Source organism: Salmo salar, chromosome 10 (assembly GCF_965601325.2).
Source record: "Salmo salar chromosome 10, fSalSal1, whole genome shotgun sequence".
Lineage (NCBI taxonomy): Eukaryota > Metazoa > Chordata > Actinopteri > Salmoniformes > Salmonidae > Salmo > Salmo salar.
In genome coordinates this window covers 25,253,503-25,280,877 of record NC_138300.1, presented here as the reverse complement: position 1 = coordinate 25,280,877, position 27,375 = coordinate 25,253,503, and the positions used below count along the sequence as shown (strand labels likewise).

The window sequence follows — 27,375 nt, the reverse complement described above, 5'->3', positions numbered from 1 at the left end:
TCCTAGCTTCTGGGCCTGTGAAACAGGCCGTTTACTTTGGGCACGCTTTTCATCCGGACGTGAAAATACTGCCCCCTACCCAAGAGACGTTAACAGGCACAGCATCGATTATATGCAACGCAGGACAAGCTAGATAAACTAGTAATATCAACCATGTGTAGTTAACTAGTGATTATGTGAAGATTAGTTTTTTTTACAAGACAAGTTTAATGCTAGCTAGCATCTTACCTTGGCTCCTTTCTGCACTCGCATAACAGGTAGTCAGCCTGCCACGCAGTCTCCTCTTGGAGTGCAATGTAATCGGCCATGATCTGTGTCCAAAAATGCCGATTACTGATTGTTATGAAAACTTGAAATCTGCCCTAGATTTCGACCTCTAGTCGACCTCTAGTACAGACTTCCTTCTTTTCACTCTGTCAATTAGGTTATTATTGTGGCGTTACTACAATATTTTTGATCCATCCTCAGTTTTCTCCAATCACAGCCATTAAACTCTGTAACTGTTTTAAAGTCACCATTGGCCACCGTTGTCCTTCCTCTCCAGCAACTGAGTTAGGAAGGACGCCTGTATCTTTGTAGTGACTGGGTGTCAATACGATACACCAACGTGTAACTAATAACTTCACCATGCTCAATAGGTACCCTTCTTTGCGAGGCATTGGAAAACCTCCCTGGTTTTTGTAGTTCAATCTGTTTGAAATTCACTGCTCAACTGAGGGACCTTACAGATAATTGTGTGTGTGGGATACAGAGATGAGGTATGTTAGTCATTCAAAAATCATGTTGAACACTATTATTGCACACAGTGAGTCCATGCAATTTATTATGTGACTTGTTAACCTCCCTGGGCAAGGTGGGACGTTTGCGTCCCACCTAAGTCAACAGCCAGTGGAATCGCGTGGCACGAAATACAAATACCTCAAATGCTATAACTTCAATTTCTCAAACATATGACTATTTTACACCATTTTAAAGACAAGACTCTTGTTAATCTAACCACATTGTCCGATTTCAAAAAGGCTTTACAGCGAAAGCAAAACATTAGATTATGTCAGGAGAGTACCCTGCCAAAAATAATCACACAGCCATTTTCAAAGCAAGCATATATGTCACAAAAACCAAAACCACAGCTAAATGCAGCACTAACCTTTGATCTTCATCAGATGACACTCCTAGGACATTATGTTATACAATACATGCATATTTTGTTCAATCAAGTTCATATTTATATCAAAAACCAGCTTTTTACATTAGCATGTGATGTTCAGAACTAGCATACCCACCGCAAACTTCCGGTGAATTTACTAAATTACTCACGATAAACGTAAACAAAAAACATAACAATTATTTTAAGAATTATAGATACAGAACTCCTTTTATGCAATTGCGGTGTCCGATTTTAAAATAGCTTTTCGGCGAAAGCACATTTTGCAATATTCTGAGTACATAGCCGGCCATCACGGCTAGCTAATTTGACACCCACCAAGTTTGGCCCTCACCAAACTCAGATTTACTATAAGAAAAATTGGATTACCTTTGCTTTTCTTCGTCAGAATGCACTCCCAGGACTTCTACTTCAACAACAAATGTTGTTTTGGTTCCAAATAATCCATAGTTATATTCAAATACCTCCGTTTTGTTCGTGCGTTCAGGTCAGTATCCGAAGGGTGACGCGCGAGTGCATTTCGTGACAAATTTCAAAATATTCCATTACCGAACTTTGAAGCATGTCAAACACTGTTTAATCAATTTGTATGCTATTTTTCTCGTAAAATAGCGATAATATTCCAACCAGGCGACGTTGTATTCATTCAAAGGCTGAAAGAAAAAAATGGAGAATTCACATGAACGCGCATCTCCATTGTCACTGTTCTCAGCCTGACCACTCACAAAATCTCCTGTTGTTTTTCGCCCAGAGACAGGAGAGACGTCATTCCACTTTCTGGCGCCTTCTGAGAGCCAATGGAAGCCTTAGAAAATGTCACGTTACAGCAGAGATGCCACAGAAGGAGAACAAATTGTCAGACAGGGCACTTCCTGTATGGAATCTTCTCAGGTTTTGGCCTGCCATATGAGTTCTGTTATACTCACAGACACCATTCAAACTGTTTTAGAAACTTTAGAGTGTTTTCTATCCAAATCTACTAATTATATGCATATTCTCGTTTCTGGGCAAGAGTAGTAACCAGTTTAAATCGGGTACGTTTTTTTTCCCGGCCGTGCAAATACTGCCCCCTAGCCCCAACAGGTTAAGCACATTTTGACTCCTGAACTAATTTAGATTTGCCATAATAAAGGGGTTGAATACTTACTTATTGACTCAAGGCATTTCAGCATTTCAGCTTTTCATTTTTAATTTATAAAATAATTTTGAGTAAACATACTTCCAGTTTAACATTATGGGGTATTGTGTGTAGGCCAGTGACAAAAAAATAACATTTAATCCATTTTAAATTTGGGCTCTAACATCAAAATGTGGAAAAAGGAAAGGGGTGGGAATACTTTCTGAAGGCACTGACCTTGTGTCTGACCTTGACCTTGTGTCTGCAGTGCACAGTGCAGGTGAAGCTGGAGCTAGGACACCGAGCCCAGTTGAGGAAGAAGGTGACCACGGAGGGCTTTACCCACGACTGGATGGTGTTTGTGCGAGGGCCTGAGACTGGGGACATACAGCACTTTGTGGAGAAGGTTGTCTTCCGGCTACATGAGAGCTTCCCCAAACCCAAGAGAGGTGGGTCGGACAAAGCATACTCATGCACACACAAACACACACACAAATGAACTTGCCTCAAACTGGTTCTGTGATTACTTTGTTTGTTTTTGTCTGGGGAGCGGAGAGAGGATTCACCTTGACAACTTTGGTAGTGTGATGTGCACACACACAGAAGGCCTATAGAGTAGAGGTCGACCGATTTAATAAAAAAAAAGGTTTTTCAACGCCGATACCAATTATTGGAGGACCAAAAAAAGCCGATACCGATTAACCAGCCGATTTGTATGTGTGTGTCGGTATCGGCTCTTTTTGGCTAAGGTGTATGTAAACTTCCGACTTCAACTGTATATATTATAATTTTGAGGAGAGGATGTCAAGACAAAGTTGTCAAGGTGAATCCTCTCCTCTAAATTTTAATATATACAGTTGAAGTCAGAAGTTTACATACACCTTAGCCACGTACATTTAAACTCCGTTTTTCACAATTCCTGACATTTAATCCTAGTAAAAATTCCTTGTCTTTGGTCAGTTAGGATCACCACTTTTTATTTTAAGAATGTGAAATGTCAGAATAATAGTAGAGTGATTTATTTCAGCTTTTATTTCTTTCATCGCATTCCCAGTGGGTCAGAAATTTACATACACTCAATTAGTATTTGGTAGCATTGCCTTTAAATTGCTTAACTTGGGTCAAACGTTTCGGGTAGCCTTCCACAAGCTTCCCACAATAAGTTGGGTGAATTTTGGCCCATTCCTCCTGACAGAGCTGGTGTAACTGAGTCAGGTTTGTAGGCCTCCTTGCTCGCACATGCTTTTTCAGTTCTGCACATAACATTTCTATAGGATTGAGTTCAGGGATTTGTGATGGCCACTCCAATACCTTGACTTTGTTGTCCAACTTTGGAAGTATGCTTGGGGTCATTGTCCATTTGGAAGACCCATTTACGACCAAGCTTTAACTTCCTGACTGATGTCTTGAGATGTTGCTTCAGTATATCCACATAATTTTCCTGCCTCATGATGCCATCTATTTTGTGAAGTGCACCAGTCCCTCCTGCAGCAAAGTACCTCCACAACATGATGCTGCCACCCCCGTCCTTCATGGTTGGGATGGTGTTCTTCGGCTTGCAAGCCTCCCCCTTTTTCCTCAAAACGTAATGATGGTCATTATTGTCAAACAGTTCTATTTTTGTTTCATCAGACCAGAGGACATTTCTCCAAAAAGTACAATCTTTGTCCCCATGTGCAGTTGCAAACCGTAGTCTGGCTTTTGTATGGCGGTTTTGGAGCAGTGGCTTCTTCCTTGCCGAGCGGCCTTTCAGGTTATGTCGATATAGGACTCGTTTTACTGTGGATATAGATGCGTATGTACCTGTTTCATCCGGAATCTTCAAGGTCCTTTGCTGCTGTTCTGGGATTGATTTGCACTTTTCGCACCAAGTACGTTCATCTCTAGGAGATAGAACGTGTCTCCTTCCTGAGCGGTATGACGGCTGCGTGGTCCCATGGTGTTTATACTTGCGTACTATTGTTTGTACAGATGAACGTTGTACCTTCAGGTGTTGGGAAATTGCTCCCAAGGATGAACCAGACTTGTGGAGGTCTACAATTTTTTTTCTGAGGTCTTGGCTGATTTCTTTTGATTTTCCCATGATATCAAGCAAAGAGACACCGAGTTTGAAGGTAGGCGTTGAAATGCATCCACAGGTACACCTCCAATTGACTCAAATGATGTCAATTAGGCTATCAGAGGCTTCTAAAGCCATGACATTTTCTGGAATTTTCTAAGCTCTTTAAAGGCACAGTCAACTTAGTGTATGTAAACTTCTGACCCACTGGAATTGTGATACAGTGAAATAATCTGTCTGTAAACAATTGTTGGAAAAATTACTTGTGTCATGCACCAAGTAGATGTCCTAACCAACTTGCCAAAACTATAGTTTAACAAGAAGTTTGTGGAGTGGTTGAAAAACGAGTTTTAATGACTCCCACCTAAGTGTATGTAAACTTCCGACTTCAACTGTGTGTGTGTGTGTAATAATGACAATTACAACAATACTGAATGAACAATGAACACTTTTATTTTAACTTAATATATATAAATAAAATCTATTTAGTCTCAAATAAATAATGAAACATGCTCAATTTGGTTTAAATAATACAAAAACACAGTGTTGGAGAAGAAAGTAAAAGTGCAATATGTGCCATGTAAAAAAGCTAACGTTTAAGTTCCTTGGTGAGAACATATGAAAGCTGGTGGTTCAATATTCCCAGTTAAGAAGTTATAGGAATTATGGCGCGTCGACTATTTCTCTCTCTACCATTTGTATTTCATATACCTTTGACTATTGGATGTTCTTATATGCACTATAGTATTGCCAGCCTAATCTCGGGAGTTTATAGGCTTGAAGTGATAAACAGCGCTGTGAAGCAAGCATTTCTAAGAGCTTCTGGCAAACGCAGTAAAGTTTGAATGATCACTTATGAGCCTCCTGGCGCCTACCACCACTCAGTCAGACTGCGCTATCAAACCATAGACTTAATTATAATATAATAATCACAGAAATACGAGCCGTTGGTCATTAATATGGTCAAATTCGGAAACGATCATTTAGAAAACACAAAACGTTTATTCTTTCAGTGAAATACGGAACTGTTCTGTATTTTATCGAACGGGTGGCAACCCTAAGTCTAAATATTGCTGTAACATTGCACAACCTTCAATGTTATGTCATAATTATGTAAAATTCTGGCAAATTAGTTCGCAACGAGCCAGGCGGCCCAAACTGTTGCAAAAACCTGACTCTGCGTGCAATGAACGCAAGAGAAGTGACACAATTTCCCTAGTTAATATTGCCTGCTAACATGAATTTATTTTTAACTAAACATGCAGGTTTAAAAAAAATGTACTTTTGTGTATTGATTTTAAGAAAGGCATTGATGTTTATGGTTAGGCACGATTTTCGTGAATGCGCTTTTGTTAAATCATCCCCCGTTTGGTGAAGTAGGCTGTGATTCGATGATAAATTAACAGGCACCGCATTGATTATATGCAACACAGGACAAGCTAGTTAACTTAGTAATATCATCAACCATGTGTAGTTAACTAGTGAATATGTGAAGATTGTTTTTTTTATAAGATAAGTTTAATGCTAGCTGGCAACTTACCTTGGCTCCTTGCTGCACTCGCGTAACAGGTGGTCAACCTGCCATGCAGTTTCCTCGTGGAATGCAGTGTAATCGGCTTCCAAAAATGCAGATTACCGATTTTGTTATGAAAACTTGAAATCCGCCCTAATTAATCGGTCGACCTCTACTATAGAGCATTGCCTACTACATCTAACGTGCATGTTGCTCGGTATGATTTTACCAAGTGAGTGCCGTTGCATTGTCTTTTTTCCCCGTTAGTGTTGAACTTCACCAAACAACGTCTTCTCCAGACCAGGCACATCTCACCTCATTAAGTCACTGTAAAGCTTAGGGTCACTGCCCATGGTGGTGATCATTATGGTTACTGCCCATGGTGGTGATCATTATGGTTACTGCCCATGGTGGTGATCATTATGGTTACTGCCCATGGTGGTGATCATTATGGTTACTGCCCATGGTGGTGATCATTATGGTTACTGCCCATGGTGGTGATCATTATGGTTACTGCCCATGGTGGTGATCATTATGGTTACTGCCCATGGTGGCTCCCACAAGCTTTAGGTTGTAATGACTGGCTCTCCCAGGGAGGCTGGAGCTAGTTCCCCATTAGCTATCTAGCAATGACCGTTGATGTTATCCACCTGAATGTATGGGGCTGATGTGCTTGTGTTGTCTCTTCAGTATGCAAGGAGCCACCATACAAAGTGGAGGAGTCTGGCTACGCTGGTTTCCTCATGCCCATCGAGGTCTACTTCAAGAACAAGGTGAGAGCTCAGTCACAGCCTCTGTAATGGTACTATGTTAAGTGTCACTATCCCTCAGAATGTGGGCTACTGTTACATGTGATTCCTAATGGATAAGATTTTCTCTGGTGCTCTAAGCCTTTTCCTGAAATCAAATCTGATATAGTTCTCCTACAATGGCTTGTTTATATTAATTGGCACAGTCTCAATAGTTTTTCTTTCTTTGAGTCTATCAATATTCATGTCGTTTGGTTGGTATTCAATGTGCGCACGTGGTTCATTTGCTGCTTTTAGTCATGTGACGGTGTGTGTGGAGACACCAGGGCTGCGGTTCAAACTCATAAAAGACACACCCTCTTCCACTTACCCTCGCCTTATGCCCTTGGTGGAATCCAAATGATTAGCCAAACAAGGGAAGTTTGCAACATAAGCCCCTCAGCCCTCGTTTTTAGTCGCAGTTGCGAGTGTACAATTGTGTTCACTTCGGGGCCTGAAACTCCCCATAATTCAGTTTGTGACGATTGTACATCCACTAAGAAAAGTCAGCCAAAGCCAAAACTTAAAACCGCAATGTCAATATGGAGTCAATATACAAGTGTAAAAACAAATGTAAATAAGTTAAATTGTGCTACTAATGCACATGACGGCACAAACGCGTCTCGTAAAAGTAATGATGTTTTTGTTAGGTTTTGGAAATTGTAGAAGTAAAATGTTTTCCCTCCTTCAGAAGTTCCAGCTAGGCAGGCTAACGCTAGTTAGCTAAATAATTTGCTAGCTATCATACAGTAAGCGTATATTAATAATTATATATTTAATGTTAGTAGATATGCAATCATAATTGACTGTAGGGCATATAAAGCACCCACAAGCTACCGGTGGCTGAAAACACAATCATCGCGGGATGAACGAGTGACGAATTTCCGGGCAAGGGCGGTCCATTAAAAAATCATTCCTTCCTCCCTCGCCCCTTGTATATCGTCAGATGTCATGATACGTCATCAAAAGTGTCCACTTAATTTGAGGGCTGAGGGGATAGGGTGTGTCTTCTAAGTGTTTGGACTGCAGACCCAACACTGGTCATGCTAGTGATACTGCGGCTGTGTGTGGTGACACTGGTCATGCTAGTGATGGGCCTTTGGCTGCTGGTCTGGCTGGTGTATTGTCTGTCTGGCTGGTGTATTGTCTGTCTGGCTGGTGTACTGTCTGTCTGCACCTCATGTCACTGTAGGTCCTGTTTTAAAAGGGCCTACAGTTTATTTGGTATGTCTGCTGGGATTGTTTTTACTGGCCTCTGTCCTTTATTTGTAACTCTATGACTCCTGGCATGTTCTGAAAGTGGTGGGTGATCAGAAAGCATCCGTTTGTTTACCAAAATGTCCTACTGTTCTCTCCCAATGTGGAATGTTAGTGCTTATCAGTGTGTGCACTCCAGATATGCTTCTTATTGACTTGGCAGGGTATCGGCTATTCTTACTGTTAGCTGATAATATGTTGCTGATAAGGACATAACAGGGCTCGGCGGCGCAGGCTGACTAGATATGTGAACTCATTATTATTTTACAGGAGGAGCCTAAGAAGGTGTGTTTCAACTATGACCTCTTCCTGAACCTGGAGGGGAACCCCCCTGTCAATCACCTGCGCTGTGAGAAACTCACCTTTAACAACCCCACACGGGAGTTCAGACGCAAGCTGGTCAAGGCTGGAGGGGTAAGATGGGGAAAGGGATGCATGTGGGATGAGTGGGGAGTGTTGTAGTGGAATGGCAAGAGAGAATGTACCGTGTTGTTGTTTGTCCTCACTCTTCTGCCTCTCTGTCTCTCAGGTCATGGTGGTGCCGGAAGGGACGGAGGCGGTGTCGAGGCCCAGTCCAGACTACCCCATGCTCCCCACCATCCCACTGTCTGCCTTCTCAGACCCCAAGAAGACCAAGACCTCCCACGGGTCAAAGGTTAGCACCATGCCTCGCCTACTACACTGATAAGGAGTAGGAATGTGTAACATATTGCTCAACCAGTCAATACAGCAGAGGATAGGAGAGTAGAGTACAGTTGAGATAAGGGATGGGAAACCCTGTGTGTGTGTGTGTGTGTGTGTCTTTTGTTCCCCCAGCTTTTAATCATATAATGTGATCCTTTCATTAATCCAGCTGGATTTCCGCTCCATGTTCTGGGTCACGGATCATCCCAAATACACAGGCATGATTAAAAACATCAAATCTGTTGAATTATCATAGTATTAACGTAGACGATCTATGTTTTGCGTATGGATACGTACATGCATGTTGTGGAATGATAAGAATGACACAAGGTGAATGGCAGTTCTCTGGTGGGCCTTTGGCTAAGCGTGCATTGACAGTGGAGTGATTAGGGTAGTGCTGGATCAGCTGGGTTCTCTGAAGGATATATGGGGTGGCAGGTAGCCTAGTGGTTAGAGCGTTGGGCCAGTAACCGGAAGGTTGCTGGATTGAATCCCCAAGCTGACAAGGTGAAAATCTGCCCCTGCACAAGGCAGTTAATAAACCCACTGTTCCCCTGTAGGCCGTCATTGTAAATACGAATTTGTTCTTAACTGACTTGCCTGGTTAAAAATATAGATACAGTTGAAGTCGGAAGTTTACATACACTTAGGTTGGAGTCATTAACTTGTTTTTCAACCACTCCACAAATATCTTGTTAACCTGTTATGGCTAGGGGGCAGTATTTTTCACAGCCGGATAAAAAACGTACCCGATTTAAATCTGATTATTACTCCTGCCCAGAAACTAGAATATGCATATAATTATTAGCTTTGGATAGAAAACACTCCAAAGTTTCTAAAACTGTTTGAATGGTGTCTGTGAGTATAACAGAACTCATTTGGCAGGCCAAAACCTGAGAAGATTCCATGCAGGAAGTGCCCTGTCTAACAATTTCTTGCCCTTCTTGATTATCTCTATCCATTACAGACATTTACATTACATTACATTTTAGTCATTTAGCAGACGCTCTTATCCAGAGCGACTTACAAATTGGTGCATTCACCTATAATATCCAGTGGAACAACCACTTTACAATAGTGCATCTAAATCTTTTAAGGGGGGGGGTTAGAAGGATTACTTTATCCTATCCCAGGTATTCCTTGAAGAGGTGGGGTTTCAGGTGTCTCCGGAAGGTGGTGATTGACTCCGCTGTCCTGGCGTCGTGAGGGAGCTTGTTCCACCATTGGGGTGCCAGAGCAGCGAACAGTTTTGACTGGGCTGAGCGGGAACTGTTCTTCCTCAGAGGTAGGGAGGCGAGCAGGCCAGAGGTGGATGAACGGAGTGCCCTTGTTTGGGTGTAGGGCCTGATCAGAGCCTGAAGGTACGGAGGTGCCGTTCCCCTCACAGCTCCGTAGGCAAGCACCATGGTCTTGTAGCGGATGCGAGCTTCGACTGGAAGCCAGTGGAGAGAGCGGAGGAGCGGGGTGACGTGAGAGAACTTGGGAAGGTTGAACACCAGACGGGCTGCGGCGTTCTGGATGAGTTGTAGGGGTTTAATGGCACAGGCAGGGAGCCCAGCCAACAGCGAGTTGCAATAATCCAGACGGGAGATGACAAGTGCCTGGATTAGGACCTGCGCCGCTTCCTGTGTGAGGCAGGGTCGTACTCTGCGAATGTTGTAGAGCATGAACCTACAGGATCGGGTCACCGCCTTGATGTTGGTGGAGAACGACAGGGTGGAGAACGACAGACAATCTCTGCTGTTACGTGACACTTCCTACGGCTCCCATGGGCTCTCAGAAGGCGGCAAAAAGCTGAATCGTGGCTTTGCAGGCTCTGGCTGAAAAAAAGTAGCGCGTTTGGATAGTGGCTGGTTACAGTACTGTGAGACTCAGGCTCGTGCCCGCGTCGACCCCATGCTTTGTTTTCTTTCGTCTGTTTACCTAAACGCAGATTCCCGGTCGGAATATTATCGCTTTTTTTATGAGAAAAATGGCATAAAAATTTATTTTAAACAGCGGTTGACATGCTTCAGAGTACGGTAATGGAATATTTAGAAATCTTTTGTCACGAAATGCGCCATGCTCGTGACCCTTATTTACACTTCGGATAGTGTCTTGAACGCACAAACAAAACGCTGCTGTTTGGATATAACTATGGATTATTTTGAACCAAACCAACATTTGTTATTGAAGTAGCAGTCCTGGGAGTGCATTCTGACGAAGACAGCAAAGGTAATAACATTTTTCTTATAGTAAATCTGACTTTGATGAGTGCTACATTTGCTGGGTGTCTAAATAGCTAGCCGTGATGGCTGGGCTATCTACTCAGAATATTGCAAAATGTGCTTTCACTGAAAAGCTATTTTAAAATCGGACACCTCGATTGCACAAAGGAGTTCTGTATCTATAATTCTTAAAATAATTGTTATGTTTTTTGTGAACGTTTATCGTGAGTAATTTAGTAAATTCACCGGAGGTTTGCGGTGGGTATGCTAGTTCTGAACGTCACATGCTAATGTAAAAAGCTGGTTTTTGATATAAATATGAACTTGATTGAACAAAACATGCATGTATTGTATAACATAATGTCCTAGGTGTGTCATCTGATGAAGATCATCAAAGGTTAGTGCTGCATTTAGCTGTGGTTTTGTTTTTTATGACATATGCTAGCTTGAAAAATGGGTGTCTGATTATTTCTGGCTGGGTACTCTGCTGACATAATCTAATGTTTTGCTTTCGCTGTAAAGCCTTTTTGAAATCGGACAGTGTGGTTAGATAAAGGAGAGTCTTGTCTTTAAAATGCTGTGAAATAGTTTTTGTATTTTAGAGGAATTTGTAATTCGCGCCACGCCTATCATTGGATATTGGAGCAGGTGTTCCGCTAGCGGAACGTCTAGATGTAAGAGGTTAACAAACTATAGTTTTGGCAAGTCGGTAGGACATCTACTTTGTGCCTGACAATTTTTCCGACAATTGTTTACAGACAGATTATTTCACTTGTAATTCACTGTTTCACAATTCTAGTGGATCAGAAGTTTCCATACACTAAGTTGACTGTGCCTTTTTAACTTCTATGGGCTACGTGGGAAGCGTCCCACCTGCGGGACACAGCCAGTGAAATATCAGGGCGGCAAATTCAAAAACAACAAAATGTCATCATTCAACTTTCTCAAACATACAACTATTTTACACCATTTTAAAGATACACTTCTCCTTGATGTAACCACATTGTCCGATTTCAAAAAGGCTTTACAGCGAAAGCAAAACATTAGATTATGTTAGGAGAGTACATAGACAAAAATAATCACACAGCCATTTTCCAAGCAAGGACATGTGTCAATAAAACCCAAAACACAGCTAAATGAAGCACTAACCTTTGATCTTCATCAGATGACACTCCTAGGACATTATGTTACACAATACATGTATGTTTTGTTCGATAAAGTTCATATTTATATCCAGAAAATGTATTCCCACCAAAACGTCTGGTAAATGTGCACATCAATTTACAAAAAACGTTGACAAAATATATAACAATTATTTGAAGAATTATAGATAGACTACTCCTGGATGCAACCGCTGTGTCAGATTTTAAAATAACTTTACGGAGAAAGCACATTTTTCAATATTCTGAGTACATAGCTCAGCCATCACGGTGAGCTATTCAGACACCCTCCAAGTTCAAGGCAACCTAAACTCAGAATTAGTATTAGAAATATTGTCTTACCTTTGCTGATCTTCGTCAGAATGCACTCCCAGGACTGCTACTTCCACAAGAAATGTTGTTTTTGTTCGAAATAATCCACATTTATGTACAAATACCTCCGTTTTGTTCGTGCGTACAGATCACTTATCCAAAGGCATAACGCGCGAGCGCGGAACCAGAGAAAGTCAAAATGTTCCATTACCGTACTTAAAGCATGTCAAACGCTGTTTAAAATCAATCTTTATGGTATTTTTAACGTAAAATTGCGATAATATTCCAACCGGACAATAGCATATTCATTCAAGAAGAAAAAGAAGGAACGGCGTGCTCGTGTGACGGCGCATATCCAATCCCTTTGTTGCCAGGCAGGCCACTCAGAAACTGAGCTCCTATTATCTGCCCAGTGACAGGAGAATGCTCAAACCACTTTCTGAAGGCTTTAGACAGCCAATGGAAGCCTTAGGAAGTGCAACGTCCCCCCACAGACACTGTAGCTTTGATAGAGAATCAAAAGAACTACAATTCTGACTTTCCACTTCCTGCTTGGATTTTTCTCAGGTTTTTGCCTGCCATATGAGTTCTGTTATACTCAGACACCATTCAAACAGTTTTAGAAACTTCAGAGTGTTTTCTATCCAAATCTACTAATAATATGCATATTCTAGTTTCTGGGCCAGAGTAGTAACCTGTTTAAATTGGGTACGTTTTTCATCCGGCCGTGAAAATACTGCCCCCTAGCCCAGACAGGTTAAACAGCTTGGAAGATTCCAGAAAATGATGCCATGGCTTTAGAAGCTTCTGATTGACTCAAATTTTGTAAATTAGCCTATGTACCTGTGGATGTATTTCAAGGCCTACCTTCAAACTCAGTGCCTCTTTGCTTGACATCATGGCCTCCACAAGTCTGGTTCATCCTTGGGAGCAATTTCCCAACACCTGAAGGTACCACGTTCATCTGTACAAACAATAGTACGCAAGCATAAACACCATGGGACCACGCAGCTGTCATACCGCTCAGGACGGAGACGCGTTTTGTCTCCTAGAGATGAACGTACTTTGGTGCGAAAAGTGCAAATCAATCCCAGAACAGCAAAGGACCTTGTGAAGATGCTGGAGGAAACGGGTACAAAGGTATCCACAGTAAAACGAGTCCTATATCGACATAACCTGAAAGGCCGCTCAGCAAGGAAGAAGCCACTGTTCCAAAACCGCCATAAAAAGCCAGACTACGGACAGATTGTATTTTTTGGAGAAATGTCCTCTGGTCTGATGAAACAAAAATATAACTGTTTGGCCGTAATGACCATCGTTATGTTTGGAGAAAAAAGGGGGAGGCTTGCAAACCGAAGAACACCATCCCAACCATGAAGCACGGGGGTGGCAGCATCATGTTGTGGGGGTGCTTTGCTGCAGGAGGGACTGGTGCACTTCACAAAATAGATGGCATCATGAAGGGGGAAAATTGTGGATATATTGAAGCAACATCTCAAGACATCAGTCAGGAAGTTAAAGCTTGGTCGCAAATGGGTCTTCCAAATGAACAGTGACCCCAAGCATACTTCCAAACTTGTGGCAAAATGGTTTAAGGACAACAAAGTCAAGGTATTGGAGTGGCCATCACAAAGCCCTGACCTCAATCCTATAGAAAATTTGTGTGCAGAACTGAAAAAGCATGTGTGAGCAAGGAGGCCTACAAACCTAACTCAGTTACACCAGCTCTGTCAGGAGCAATGGGCCAAAATTCACCCAACTTTTTGTGGGAAGCTTGTGGAAGGCTACCTGAAACGTTTGACCTAAGTTAAACAATTTAAAGACAATGCTACCAAATACTAATTGAGTGTATGTAAACTTCTGACCCACTGGGAATGTGATGAAAGAAATACAAGCTGAAATAAATCATTCTCTCTACTATTATTCTTACATTTCACATTCTTAAAATAAAGTGGTGATCCTAACTGACCTAGGACAGGGAATTTTTACTAGGATTAAATGTCAGGAATTGTGAAACTGAGTTTAAATGCTTTTGGCTAAGGTGTATGTTAACTTCCCACTTCAACTGCATGCCAGTGGTGGTCGGTGTCGTTTTAAGATGAGACACTTTTTTTTCATGAACGTTGCCTTACTTCTATTACAGCATATTGAATGACTGTCATTTATATTCCATTCACCCAGTACAATGTAACAGTGATAGGTTTAGGCTACTATATGATACTCACATTTTCCTTATTCCCATCATGAGGTTGCTGCAACCTAGCCTGTGAATGAAATTGCACAACATAGTGACACATTTAATACCACCTTGCACACTCTTGCCTGCATCTAGCTGATCTAGGGTGTAACCATTAGTCCAACAGTTACAAACGAGAGTTTCAAATTCTGGTATGTTTATCGCCATTATGCTTGCTTCCATTTTAAGAAACTTTCAACAGAATCGGCAGAATGAATACACCCCTGATCACGCATAAACACAGTTCACTTTCATAGCAGCCACATTGTATCCCTTTTCTCATCTTTTTTTCCCTTCGCTTGCGGACTTCAATGCACATCAGCTGTATGTGGCCAGGTGAAAAAACCTTTCAGGCAAACCATATCATAACCGGTTCACACAGCCTACATCGTTGTCACCATATTAGCTAAAGTAACGTCATAGTCAACATAGCTAATAGAACTAACGCGTTAGTAAACCCGCTACAATCATGCGATAACGTTAGTATACAATCAGTAAGCAGTTTTGCAGTTGCACCAGCGGGCCCCGGAGGCAATACATTTGTAAAACCAAAAGCTTACCTTGACTTGGAAGCGTTTCAGTGTTGTGTTGGATAGTCATAGCCAGCTAGCTAACATAGAATTCCTTTGTTTGAGCAAGGTTTTTCAGTAGGCTAAAGTAGCTAGCTGCATTTGCTAGCTAAGAAAGTGAAAAGAAATGACTCTCTTTTGGGAAGAAATTCATTTTTTTCAAAACTGTTAAACTATTTTTCTCTCTGAGTCAACTACCTACCACATTTTATGCACTGCAATGCTAGCAAGCTGTAGCTTATGCTTTCAGTACTAGATTCATTCTCTGATCAGTTCATGCTGCAAGAGCGCTGATAAGTTGGAGGACGTCCTCCAGACGTTGTCATAATTACATTGTAAGTCTATGGAAGAGGTTGAGGGCCATGAGCCTACTAGGTTTTGTATTAAAGTCAATGTACCCAGAGGACGACAGAAGCTACCTGTCCACCGGCTACACCATGGTGCTACCGTACAGACTGCTGTTGAGGCTACTGTAGCTATTCATGGAAAAACTATGTGTTTTAATCAATTATTTGGTGACGTGAATATATTTAGTATAGTTTCATCTAAAAAGGATTTTTTTAAATATTGGTTTACAATTTTTTTTAAATGAAATTCACTGAGGAGGATGGAGCCTCCACTGATGAATATACTGTATCACTGAGTGTACAAAACACTAAGGACACCTTCCTAATATTGAGTTGCACCCCCCCCCAGCCTGGAGTCACACCAGGGTCTGTAGTGACTCATCTAGCACTGAGATGCAGTGCTTTAGACTGCCCCAGTGCTTCGCACAGTTGTCAAGTTGGCTGGATGTTCTTTGGGTGGCGGACCATTCTTGATACACATGGGAAACGGTTGAGCGTGAAAAACCCAGCAGCGTGCAGCTCTTGACACAAACCGGTGTGCCTGGCACCTACTACAATACTCCGTTAAATAGCACTTAAATCTTTTGTCTTGCTTTTTCACAATCTGTCTCAAGTTAAAAATCCTTCTTTTAACTGATCTCCTCCCCTTCATCTACACTGATCTGAAGTGGAATAAACAAGTGACATCAATAAGAGATAATCGCTTTCACCTGGTCAGCCTATATCATAGAAAGAGCACGTGTCCTTACTATTTTGTACTCTCAGTGTAGACAATATAGAGAGAGTAAGCACACTTAAATGCTCTTAGCTTTCTTGATTGTCAACAAATAAAGATGTGTATGTGGTGGAGCGTATGGGCCCTACTTCACTCTACTACGTATTATTCCAATCCAGCACACCATTTGAAAGTGATTGTGTGTTTAATATCATCCTATTGTCCTTGTCTTTAGGAGCCCAGTAAAGAAGGCAGTGGAGGCAGCAGTAAGGGACCCAAGCCCCACAAGCTGACCAAGGAGCACCGCGAACGCCCCCGCAAAGACTCTGAGAGCAAGGCAGCGTCAAAGGGTGACAGCGACCGCGACGGGGGAGGAGGGGGCAGCAGCAAGAGCGCCCGTGAGCCCTCATCCTCCTCTTCCAAGAAGCCAGTGGAGATCAAAGTGAAAGACGAGGGCAAGGTCCTTCCCAAGGCCGCCTTCAAAGAGCCCAAACTGACACTAAAGGAGGCCAAGATGGAGGGCATGTCCCCCAAAGGAGGGGGGGCTGGGGGAGGGGGCCCACTGGAGCCCAAAGCCCCCGGGAAGCGGCCTTCCACCGCGGAGTCTCCCAAACCCAGCGCCAAGAAGCCAAAGAAGGGCAGCTCAGAGGGATCTAAGGGGGCAGCTGCAGTGCCCTTCACCGGAGCCTCTCCCCGGGTCTCTTCATCATCTTCAGTCATCCCAGGCTACCCAGAGAAGAAACCCCCCAAGGAGAAAGGCCGCTGGCCCAAGAGCAGCAAGGCCGACACTCAGGAGGCCAAGGAGCCCAAGAAACTGCCTGAGTCTGACGACTCCAACTCTGAGGATGAAGCCTCCTCCAAATCAGAGCAGTCAGTCCCCTCCAGTCCCTCTAACTCCAGCTCCAGCTCTGACTCCAGCTCAGAGTCTGATTTTGAGCCTGGACAGAAACAAGGCCAAGGTAAGTCCTCTATGACCATCTCTTGACTGGGATCTACATCCATTGGAGATTTCTTGTTTGTTTTTCTTTTATACTAAGCTATCCAGATGTTTAGTTGATGGTTGTGATGCGTACATGTACGTTTTAGCAAATGTTCTCTATTGGTGTGTAAATCTACTCGAGGCCCGCTGCGCTCTATGGTGGAGGACCTACAGTCAGAGGGGTCAGATGATGATGACAGCAGCTCAGAGGAAGGGACGCCTGTCAAGACCAACCCGCCCAACCGTGACTCTCGGTAAGATTCTGTCTCCTCTCTCATTCTCTCTCATTCTCTCTCTAATGCTCCATATATCTCCAAGTTTGTTGCTCTCATTCTTTTCACCTATGATGCTTCTCCAATAATTTTTCACTGGTTATCTTTAGCTATGGATGTTTGTTATGAGACACAGTGGGTCAGTATTTGTAGCACATAAGCCCATACATGTGTTCGCTGTTGTTTATAGGTGTTACATCGTTTTTGAAGGAAATCTGTAAAGATTTATATAGTCGGAGTTGAGTGAACACAAACCCAGATTTGAAGCTAATCCCTTCACCAAAACATTTGTTCCCACCCACAAACCCAGGCTCCCTGTGCTAAACAGGGCACAATGAGCGCTGTCTGACCTTTGCCCTCCTGTTCCCTGTCAGACTGAGCCTGGACAGCGAGAGTGACAGCAGTGAAGGCTCGCACCGCCCCAGTCGAGACCCGGCGCCGCCTCCACAGAAACACAGCTCCTCCAATAACAAGGTAAAACACAGACTCTGAGGATCTCTCCCAGGACGGCTTTCTCCATTGTCGCTCTGAAGTGGCATCATTAAGGATTGTTACTCACGCATCCAACTTTACCTTCTGCACATGTACTGTGTTGACGTTTCGGTCATTAACGGTAGTTACCATTGATGGCTAAGCAGTGGGTTCTGTATTCCCAGAAGTGTTCCTAGCACCACACGCAGACTGTGTGGTATTAATATTTGCTCTCCTAAAGCACCATCCTTCCCATTCTGATCTGTTTATCCCTCTGTCCTCCCCTTCCATCTCTCTCTGTTTATCCCTCTGTGTTGTCTGAGCAGGTCTTGGGCAGGAAGAGCCCGGACATCTGCAGCCGCCCAGAGAAGGTGCTGAAGAAGGGATACGACAAGGTAGGAAGGGTAAATATACACACTTTATTACCTTTTTTCTTATTTCTCTTGTGTTCAAACATCTGTATCAAGTAATTATATTACCAGTGCAGGGTTCAATATACTCTAGTTCAAATTCTACAGTACTGCTTTATCACCACTATTCTAGATATCACTGCCAGCTTGTCACTCCACATTCTTCCTGGTGTAAAACTCACTCAGATGCAGTAGACAATACTGGTTAATCAGTAATCACATACTGAATGGAGTGGTTTTAATACTAGTTAACTGACTAAGCAGTCCTCCACTATCCTCTTCAGGCCTACACAGAGGAGCTGGTGGACCTCCACCGCAGACTAATGGCTCTGAGGGAGCGCAACGTCCTACAGCAGGTATGTGTGTGGTTGTGTTGTGTTCACATATGTAAGTGTGTGGCGTATACATGTGTTGTAAAACTAACTTTTTAGTCCGCTGTTATCATACCTTTATCATGTCACAGGTCACACTGTTTTGTCTGTTCAATGTGGTTTTATGTTCATCTAAGACCGGGTATTACTCTCCTCTCCTCCCCAGATAGTGGTTTTATGTTCATCTAAGACCCAGTATTACTCTCCTCTCCTCCCCAGATAGTGGTTTTATGTTCATCTAAGACCCAGTATTACTCTCCTCTCCTCCCCAGATAGTGGTTTTATGTTCATCTAAGACCCAGTATTACTCTCCTCTCCTCCCCAGATAGTGGTTTTATGTTCATCTAAGACCCAGTATTACTCTCCTCTCCTCCCCAGATAGTGGTTTTATGTTCATCTAAGACCCAGTATTACTCTCCTCTCCTCCCCAGATAGTGAATCTGATCGAGGAGACGGGCCACTTCAACGTGACCAACACCACCTTTGACTTTGACCTGTTCTCTCTGGACGAGTTGACCGTCCGCAAACTACAGAGCTGCCTGGAGACCACGGCCACGTGACAGGAAGCCTGCAGCGCAGAGGACCGCGGCGGGGCTGGTGCTGGGCTGCTGTCTCTCCTCAGCCCCTGGACCCCCACTGGGGAGGTGGAGCTGTAGCAGAGCTACAGAGAGGAACCATAGAATAACAACAGAACACACACTTTCACTATTTGCTGGAGAATGGAGGAACAGGACGAGGGAGTAGAGGATGAGGTCAGAGCAGCTATGCCACTGTCCCTCTAACCTGGACTAGAGGACCAGACTAGAGGAGCTGGCCTGGGACTGGCAAGAGATGTATTATATATGTTTCTTATGGAGAGCAGCAGAGCAGCCTGTGTGCAGAACTGTGGAATGCGACCACTCTCCTCTCCCTCCCCCTCTCGCCTCACTTCTAGCCATTGCAAACCCAATACTTCCCTCCTCCTCTCATTCCTCCCCACTCACACTCTCTTACCCGGCACAACACTCCTCCCCTCCCCCTCATCTCTGCTGGAGTTAATTTCTCTGTAGGAATATTCCTGTCTATGCATGCATTCGTGTGTGTGTGTGAGGGAGAGTGTGTGTGTGTGTGTGAGAGTGTGTCTGTGAGCATTTCAGAGGCTTTAGGGGGGGATGTCTTTGATTAGTCACTTTTTCAGTGTTCTTTAAGCTAGCTGGAGCAACAGCCCTTACACACACACACACACACACACACACACACACACACACACACAGTGAGAGGCATTTGGGTCCCATGCCAGGGTGTCTCTACACACGCCGGCACTAAGTTGTGTATGTGCCTGTTGGTGGTAGTGTTCTGGATGGGGTTCAGCTCTTGTCAGTTCAAACGTCCCTCCCTCCTTCCATCTCGATGTGCATGAAAGGGCTCAACAGCTAGGGGAAATAGCTGTGGAGGATCACTTCTGAATGGCCTTTTAAGTGGTGGGGGGTAAAAAGCCGTAGCCATAGACCCCCCCCCCCCCCCCCCCCCCACACAAAAAAAGGGTCCACACTTTTTTACATTTTATTATTGTACTGATAAGTTTGGAGTATTGGGGGATTGCGATTCAGATACCTGTGAGCTATGTATGAATGTATTACTGTTCATTTTCTAGGGCTAGCAACAAACCTGTTATCCTCTCAGTGCCTTTATGCGTTGGCCAGTGTGAGGGCCCACTGACACTGGTTAAAGAGCAAAGTCCCTCTCCTGACTAAGTGTTCATTGGGAAGCCTGAAACTCCATTTATCATAAGTGCCCTCTTAAAATCAGTTGATCCTCCCAGTGGGGGTTTCTCTGCAAATTGGAGGCTTCTTCCAGTGCTCTGTCTCTGCTATTATTAGGAACACAAGCCTTCCAGAAATCCTAAGACTCATCTGTTCATCAGCAGTGGTACTTTGCCTTGTTTCTTTCCAGATCCTAATATGAATGGTTGTATAGCTGATATTGTGTTGTCTGAGGTTTAGTTTTCTATGGATAGGGTCAGTGCCAGACCAGGCCGCAGTCAGTCAGCCAGCTAGGCATGTTTCTCTAACTGGGGCCCCTCTAGCCTTCACGTCCACTGTGGTTTCACACTCAGACTAACGGTAAAGTTTTCTCTTCGGGTGCTCCCCCTCACTTTCTTTCTGTTTCACCTAGTGAACAGCTGTATTTATTTTGATGATAATAGCTTTAATAGTTGTGTCTGTTCTGTTGCCTGGGCCTGCAAAGTGCACACACAGCTCTCTGCCCCTTCTTCTCCTCTGTGAGGGTGCTGTGGTGTTGAGGTCTGAATGTGTGGGTCTGTTCTAGAGTGAAACAACAACTGCCTTAAGTTCCTCTCTGCATCCACTCTGCTCTGTCCACCACCCCTTTATTTGTCTGGCTGTGCCTATGTCAACATCCCTGCCAGTGATTTTTAAAAGATGTACTTTGCAACTGTGTGAGTGGGATGGGTTGTGTGTGTCAAGCGAGAGGAACGTTCTTGTCCTCGTGTGTGTGAATATGAGGGTGGGTGGGTGGGGGCTGAAGGGTTGAGTGGCAGGCAGCTCTGTGCAGCTCTTCCATAGAGAAGCACCACCAACCGTCTACCAACAGTCAATCTTTTATTTATGTACCTCTGCACTTTTGGCTGTGGTGACTTCAGTACTTAAGTAATAATCTAAACTGTATTTTTAAGAATTTTATACAATATTTACATGCAATACAACATGAATAGATTTTTTTTGCCAACCTTTTTTTAAATTATTTAATAGTTTTTATTTGTGTTGGCATGTGTTATTATACATACAGAAACATGCTGTCAATTGTGTTCTTTTAGGCCTAATGTAGCGCCATGGAGAACTTCCCTGAATGTTGTATTGTGTATCATCGTTGTTGCAGTTGAACACCATGGAACAGGTGTTGGGAATATGTTTGATGTATGAGCTAACCAAGTCTATATCATCCAGTATATGTTCATCAAGGAGGAAAAGGTGGACTTTTCAGTGAGAAGAAGTATTTTTGTGTGTATGTCCTATTATAATTTGAGTATTTTTAACTCAAAGGTATGAGGCAGTGTTCTATTTGTCCGTACTCTATGAGGCATGGTTACGAAGCCCAGGCACAAACTGTCACCCTCTCATTGGTTCAATATTTATCTGTATTTTTATCCAAGTGCGATCCCTTAAACTGTTAAACAATAACACCATAGGAAAAGATACTACAGTGGAAGGAAGCATTTCAATTGAATCTATATCAATATACACTACCAGTCAAAAGTTAAAACACCTACTCATTCAAGGATTTATTATTTTTACTATTTTCTACATTGTAGAATAATAGTGAAGACATCAAAACTATGAAATAACACATATGGAATCATGTAGTAACCAAAAAAGTGCTAAACACTTAGCAACTCTTTGCCTTGATGACAGCTTTGCACACAATTGGTATTTTCTCAACCAGCTTCACCTGGAATGCTTTTCCAACAGTCTTGAAGGAGTTCCCACATATGCTGAGCACTTGTTGGCTGCTTTTCCATCACTCTGTGGTTCGACTCATCCCAAACCATCTCAATTTGGTTGAGGTCAGGGGGATTGTGGAGGCCAGGTCATCTGATGCAGCACTCCATCACTCTCCTTCTTAGTAAAATAGCCCTTACACAGCCTGGAGGTGTGTTGGGTCATTGTCCTGTTGAAAAACAAATGATAGTCCCACTAAGCCCAAACCAGATGGGATGGCGTATAGCTGCAGAATGCTGTGGTAGGCATGCTGGTTAAGTGTGCCTTGAATTCTAAATAAATCGCTGACAGTGTCACCAGCAAAGCACCCCCACACCATAACACCACCTCCATGCTTTACGGTGGGAACCACACGTGCAGAGATCATCCGTTTACCTACTCTGCATCTCACAAGACACGGCGGTTGGAACCAACAATCTCCCATTTGGACTCCAGGTCAAAGGACAGATTTCCACTGGTCTAATGTCCATTGCTTGTGTTTCTTGGCCCAAGCCTCTTCTTATTGATGTTGTTTTCGTAGTGGTTTCTTTGCAGCAATTAGACCATGAAGGTCTGATTCACACAGTCTCCTCTGAACAGTTGATGTTGAGATGTCTGTTACTTGAACTCTGAAGTGTTTATTTGGGCTGCAATTTCTGAGGCTGGTAACTCTAATGAACATATCCTCTGTAGCAGAGGTAACTCTGGGTCTTCCATTCCTGTGGCAGTCCTCATGAGAGCCAGTTTCATCATAGCGCTTGATGGTTCTTGCGACTACACTTGAAGAAACTTTCAAAGTTCTTAATGTTCCTTATTAACTGACATTCATGTCTTAAAGTAATGATGGACTGTTGTTTTTCTTTGCTTATTTGAGCTGTTCTTGTCATAATATGGACTTGGTCTTTTACTAAATAGGGCTATCTTCTGTATACCACCCCTACCTTGTCACAACACAACTGATTGGCTCAAATGCATTAAGAAGGAAAGAAATTCTACAAATGAACTTTTAACAAGGCACATCTTTTAATTGAAATGCATTCCAGGTGACTACCTCATGAAGCTGGTTGAGAGAATGCAAGGCAAAGGGTGGCTACTTTGAAGAATCTCAACTATAAAGTATATTTTGATTTGTTTAACACTTCCTTGGTTGCTACATGATTCCATAGTTGTGATGTCTTCACTATTATTCTACAAGGTAGAAAATAGTCAAAGAAAAACCCTTGAATGAGGTTCTAAAACTTTTGACTGGTGGAGTGTGTGTTTGTGTAATTAAGCAAAGGTAGACCATCTACTGTGGATTTTAACAAGATACAAAGACAAAAAGCAGCAAATGGTGGCTGTTCCTTCTGATGCTGTTAGGAATTTGAGGGGGCATGTGCAGAGGGCCGTTTCCTGTGTCAATGGTTGTCGGGGACGGGGTTGGCTGTATTTATTTATCAGGGGAGGGTTTGCTTGGGGGGGCTAAAATGTGTTCCATTTATTTGGTTAATGCTACCTTGGGCTGAACAACAAAATGTTGTATTTTAAACTTGGCATACGATGCCACCATGTGGCCATATAATGCAAGTTGTAATAAGGACAAGTCATTTTTTATTTTGAAATCATATTAATAAAGTAATTGAGTACTGTCTGTGTTCGTGGCTTTTAGTTGACCAGTTTGAACTTCTGAACTCTGGATGGGGTGAAGTTGTGGAGGTCATTCATGTTAAGCAGATTGTGGGGTGAATAGGGCACTGCAGAGTTCAAAAGGTTATGCTGACAAGGCTTATAGATTCCATTGTTTTATACATGCAATTATGCTTTGTAGTTTTTCTAAGAGCTTTTGCAGTTATTAGGGTGTTTCTCTCTCCCCCCCAATCTCGTTTTTAATACCTTAAGTGGCTACCTGGTACTGTATGTTTCTATCTGAAAATAATCTTAAATAGCTACCATCTAATTGAAGATTATGCAACAAGAACTACATAACTGCTCTTAATATTACAGAATAAATAACTTATTTCCCAGCTAGGTCACATACGGAACACTCCGGTTTCTTCCCCACCCAATACAAGAAAAGCGCTTAAGCTCAGAGGTGCAGGTAAAACCGGTATGTCTTTAGTTGGCAGTCATGAACTGTCTTGTATTTGAAGCGATTGATTTGTATGTAAAAAAAAACTGGTTTTTCCAACAGCTCAAAGTCATCCTGGTGTTAAGTTGACTTGGGGCTTCCTTGGTATGGAGCTGTGACTGGCTAGTTGCAGTAGCTACAGCTCTTCAGTATGTCTTTATGCCAGTACAAGCATCAACAGAAATCTGACACCAGTGAATTCTGCAGGAAGGCAGAAATCAGTTGGGGAAAAGAATACTGATCCTTCATTTTCTCTGTTTGATTCTGTACACAACTTAATTCGACAAACACACTACAAGGTCACTCTGGGTAAGCTAATAGTTTATTTACAGGTCTTCCTGAACATCAACATGGGTCTCCAGTTGTTGAGCTTCTCTCTGAATATGGAAGCCCTCTAACATCTACAAACTGCTTGACCTGCTCACTTTCGTCTGAGACAATGGCATGTTAGTGGCAATTGTTTACAAATGGGATCTTTGGATTTCATTAGTATTATGACTTTGTTTTAAACAGCTCTTCAAATTCAAGTATTTCATCAAAAGGTACCTGAAGCAAAAGTCTTAATCACAAAACAAACTAATTTCTTCCTATTCCAATGTACCTGGGATTATGTTTTGCAAGTACTAACTCAAATGGCCAAAATTCACAACCAGCAATAAGACACAGAAGTCCAAGTTCTCCTAACATGTACAGTAGGTAGCAGAGAGATACATGGTTTTCAAAATTCCACTCAGCATGCGTGTGTTTAGGGAGAGTATTTGCAATGTAATAAGAGAACACCAATCCATACCTTGTATCTACAATGTTTCAGGATGAATGCTTATTTCGAAATGCTATTAAATTCTGTGTCGTCTTGTTTAGATTAGTTACCCCAGAGAACATGTAATGAACCGGTTTTCAGAAAGACATTCAGTGGTGCAAGGACAAATCTTTTCTCATCACACACGTCTGCATGAGGAAAGTGGTGGATTTCTCACACTTAAAGACAAGACTGATGATCTGTAGACGAACAGGTTCTCTGAAAACATTATGTAATAAAATGGTCCAAATAAAGACCAGAGAAGAGGAAATGTAAGCAAAACATATTTACAGTATTTAACAAATGGTCACAGCAATTTTACACAATCGATCCAAAACATTCCAACAAGACCAGGCTGTGTCATAGACTTTCAGAGTACATAACATGGCTAAACTAATATGGCTTGAATGATATGGTTCTGTAGCATGAAGAAAGATTTGGATGCTCTTTCAGGTAAGGTAGGTGCAGAAGTTCAACATTGTGCCATGTGCTTATGGCGCCAAGGAATTAACTAAATCTACAACTTAATTTTCATTGGACGTCCCAGGGCTTCTCTTGTTTTTATTGCAGAACTGCACGATTTAGGAGCTACGACACAATGATAGACACACTTTCATCAAACTCAAAACCAGACAGAAAAACAATACAATAATAATAAATAGGACAATGATATGTTCAGTGTTTTCTTTCCCTGTCATTTTACTTCATGTCTTATTTTTAATCCAGACCAGGGATCACTGGATGTAATAATTATTTATCATCCAATGTGTGTATTTGGTCCAAGTAATTTCTGACTTTGGCAAAAAGAAAAATAGTAACATTTTACCCAAAAATTCTACTACCATGTCCTATGGACTTTTTGGATTCTATGCAATTTATTTGCAAGTATCACAGTAAATTAACAATGCCTCATCACGTACAACTGTACTTCATCTATCATATATTATTGTTCTTCATCACAATAATACAAAATAAATAGTTGAAATCAGCTTATCAACAACTCATCTTTAAAAAATCCTAAAGGCTTACAATGGCTTCTCATGGATGTTCTTACTTATTTTTTTTCTTTACAACACCCACAAATGTAAACAAAACCCAATAACGAAAGGAGGAAGCTAGCAAAAAAAATTCACAGGAGAGAAACAGTAACTGAACAAGGAGTGGTTGTCTAAGAGACTGTTCTTTCTGCATGTCTTTTGTAGTGTTTCTCTGAATTGCTCTGCAGGGGCTATTGTCCCATGCCTATTTGGGGGGCATGGAGTTATCAGGGGTACTTGGAGTCACCACCTCTTTGTAGAAATTCTCTACTTGCTCTTTGTACATCTTCATGACCACCGGCCTCTTCAGCTTCATAGTGGGGCCTGAGAGAGAGAACGAGACTGAGTCGGCCATATAAATCCTGCTGTTATGCTCAACACCCGCCACTGGATAGATGGGGAAAACTACAGAGTGACGACATGGTCTGTAGTAGACAAAGGTCAAACAATAACAATTCTATTGAAATTAATGGAAATGAAGCAACATTATGGAAACTTGAGTCTAGCTTATATAGTGACCTGGGAAAAACGACATACTGCAGTCCTTCAGGGCCAGAAGAGAAGAACATGGCACTAAACAAACATGCACACTGTCCTACCCAGGGCCCCTGCCCAGGCTGCTCCCCGCCCCGCTCACCCAGCTCTCCCCCAGGGATGGAGAAGTCCTGGTTTAGGATGGTCCACTTCTGGATGCGCTGGGCGTTGGAGGTGGCTTTCTCGTTCACGCGGTTGATACCCTCCTGGATAGCGGCATGGATGACCGGGTCACGCCCACCGGCGATCTCTGAGACTCGCGTGGCGTTGCTGCCCAGCTTCCGGCACAGCTCTATGGCCTCGGGCATCAGCTCATCCTCAGGAGCACCAGTGTCTCCGTTCACCTGGCACTGAGGGGTAAAGAGACAGATGTTTTATTCGGGAAGGAGTCCTGAAACAAAAGAACACATTTTCTTAAAAGGCTGTTTTGCTCATGAATAATGTCTCCTTTGTCAATGAATCCTATTAACTGACAATGATACCATAAAGACTTGCAGTTTGCTAAAATGTCCACCAGGTGGCAGTGGTTGGGCAGAAGTTGTATAACTTACAATAAAGATGAATTGTGAATAACCCACTATGATCTCTAATGCAGGCGGCATCTGATAACACATGGTATTTCTCAACTACTAGATACTCTTAAAGTGGCTGTAATATAGCCATGATACACAACATAACATCCCTGTTCTGAAGAAAATGTTTTGTCAGAACTTGAAATATGACCTTTGAGGTCATATTGGCATGGGGAAGTTGGTTTCACACCGACACCCAAACAATTCCAAATGGCTCA

The 27,375-nt window shown here is 42.6% G+C and overlaps 2 protein-coding genes across 6 annotated transcripts in view; one reads left to right on the top strand and one right to left on the bottom strand.

Moving 5' to 3' along the window:
* LOC106613842 (protein ENL) overlaps window positions 1-23,738 on the top strand; it is a 33,053-nt gene extending 9,315 nt beyond the window's left edge. Inside the window, exons 2-11 of one of the 2 annotated variants that reach the window (XM_082956831.1) lie at window positions 2,551-2,731; window positions 6,545-6,627; window positions 8,170-8,313; window positions 8,429-8,554; window positions 16,365-17,088; window positions 17,251-17,362; window positions 17,755-17,854; window positions 18,178-18,246; window positions 18,546-18,617; window positions 19,064-23,738. In XM_082956831.1, coding sequence (XP_082812957.1) covers window positions 2,551-2,731; window positions 6,545-6,627; window positions 8,170-8,313; window positions 8,429-8,554; window positions 16,365-17,088; window positions 17,251-17,362; window positions 17,755-17,854; window positions 18,178-18,246; window positions 18,546-18,617; window positions 19,064-19,192 — 1,740 coding nt within the window. In that variant the 3' untranslated portion in view covers window positions 19,193-23,738. Of the gene's footprint in view, window positions 1-2,550; window positions 2,732-6,544; window positions 6,628-8,169; window positions 8,314-8,428; window positions 8,555-16,364; window positions 17,089-17,250; window positions 17,363-17,754; window positions 17,855-18,177; window positions 18,256-18,545; window positions 18,618-19,063 lie in introns of both variants that reach the window. The other variant, XM_082956830.1, reaches the window with a different exon arrangement.
* Window positions 23,739-24,519: 781 nt separating this feature from the next.
* Window positions 24,520-27,375, bottom strand: part of LOC106613839 (long-chain-fatty-acid--CoA ligase ACSBG2) — a 40,501-nt gene continuing 37,645 nt past the window's right edge. For all 4 annotated transcript variants that reach the window (XM_082956828.1, XM_014216499.3, XM_014216498.3 and 1 more), the window contains exons 14-15: window positions 26,689-26,935; window positions 24,520-26,375 (exon numbers count right to left, since the gene is read on the bottom strand). In XM_082956828.1, coding sequence (XP_082812954.1) covers window positions 26,257-26,375; window positions 26,689-26,935 — 366 coding nt within the window. In that variant the 3' untranslated portion in view covers window positions 24,520-26,256. The remainder of the gene's footprint in view (window positions 26,376-26,688; window positions 26,936-27,375) is intronic.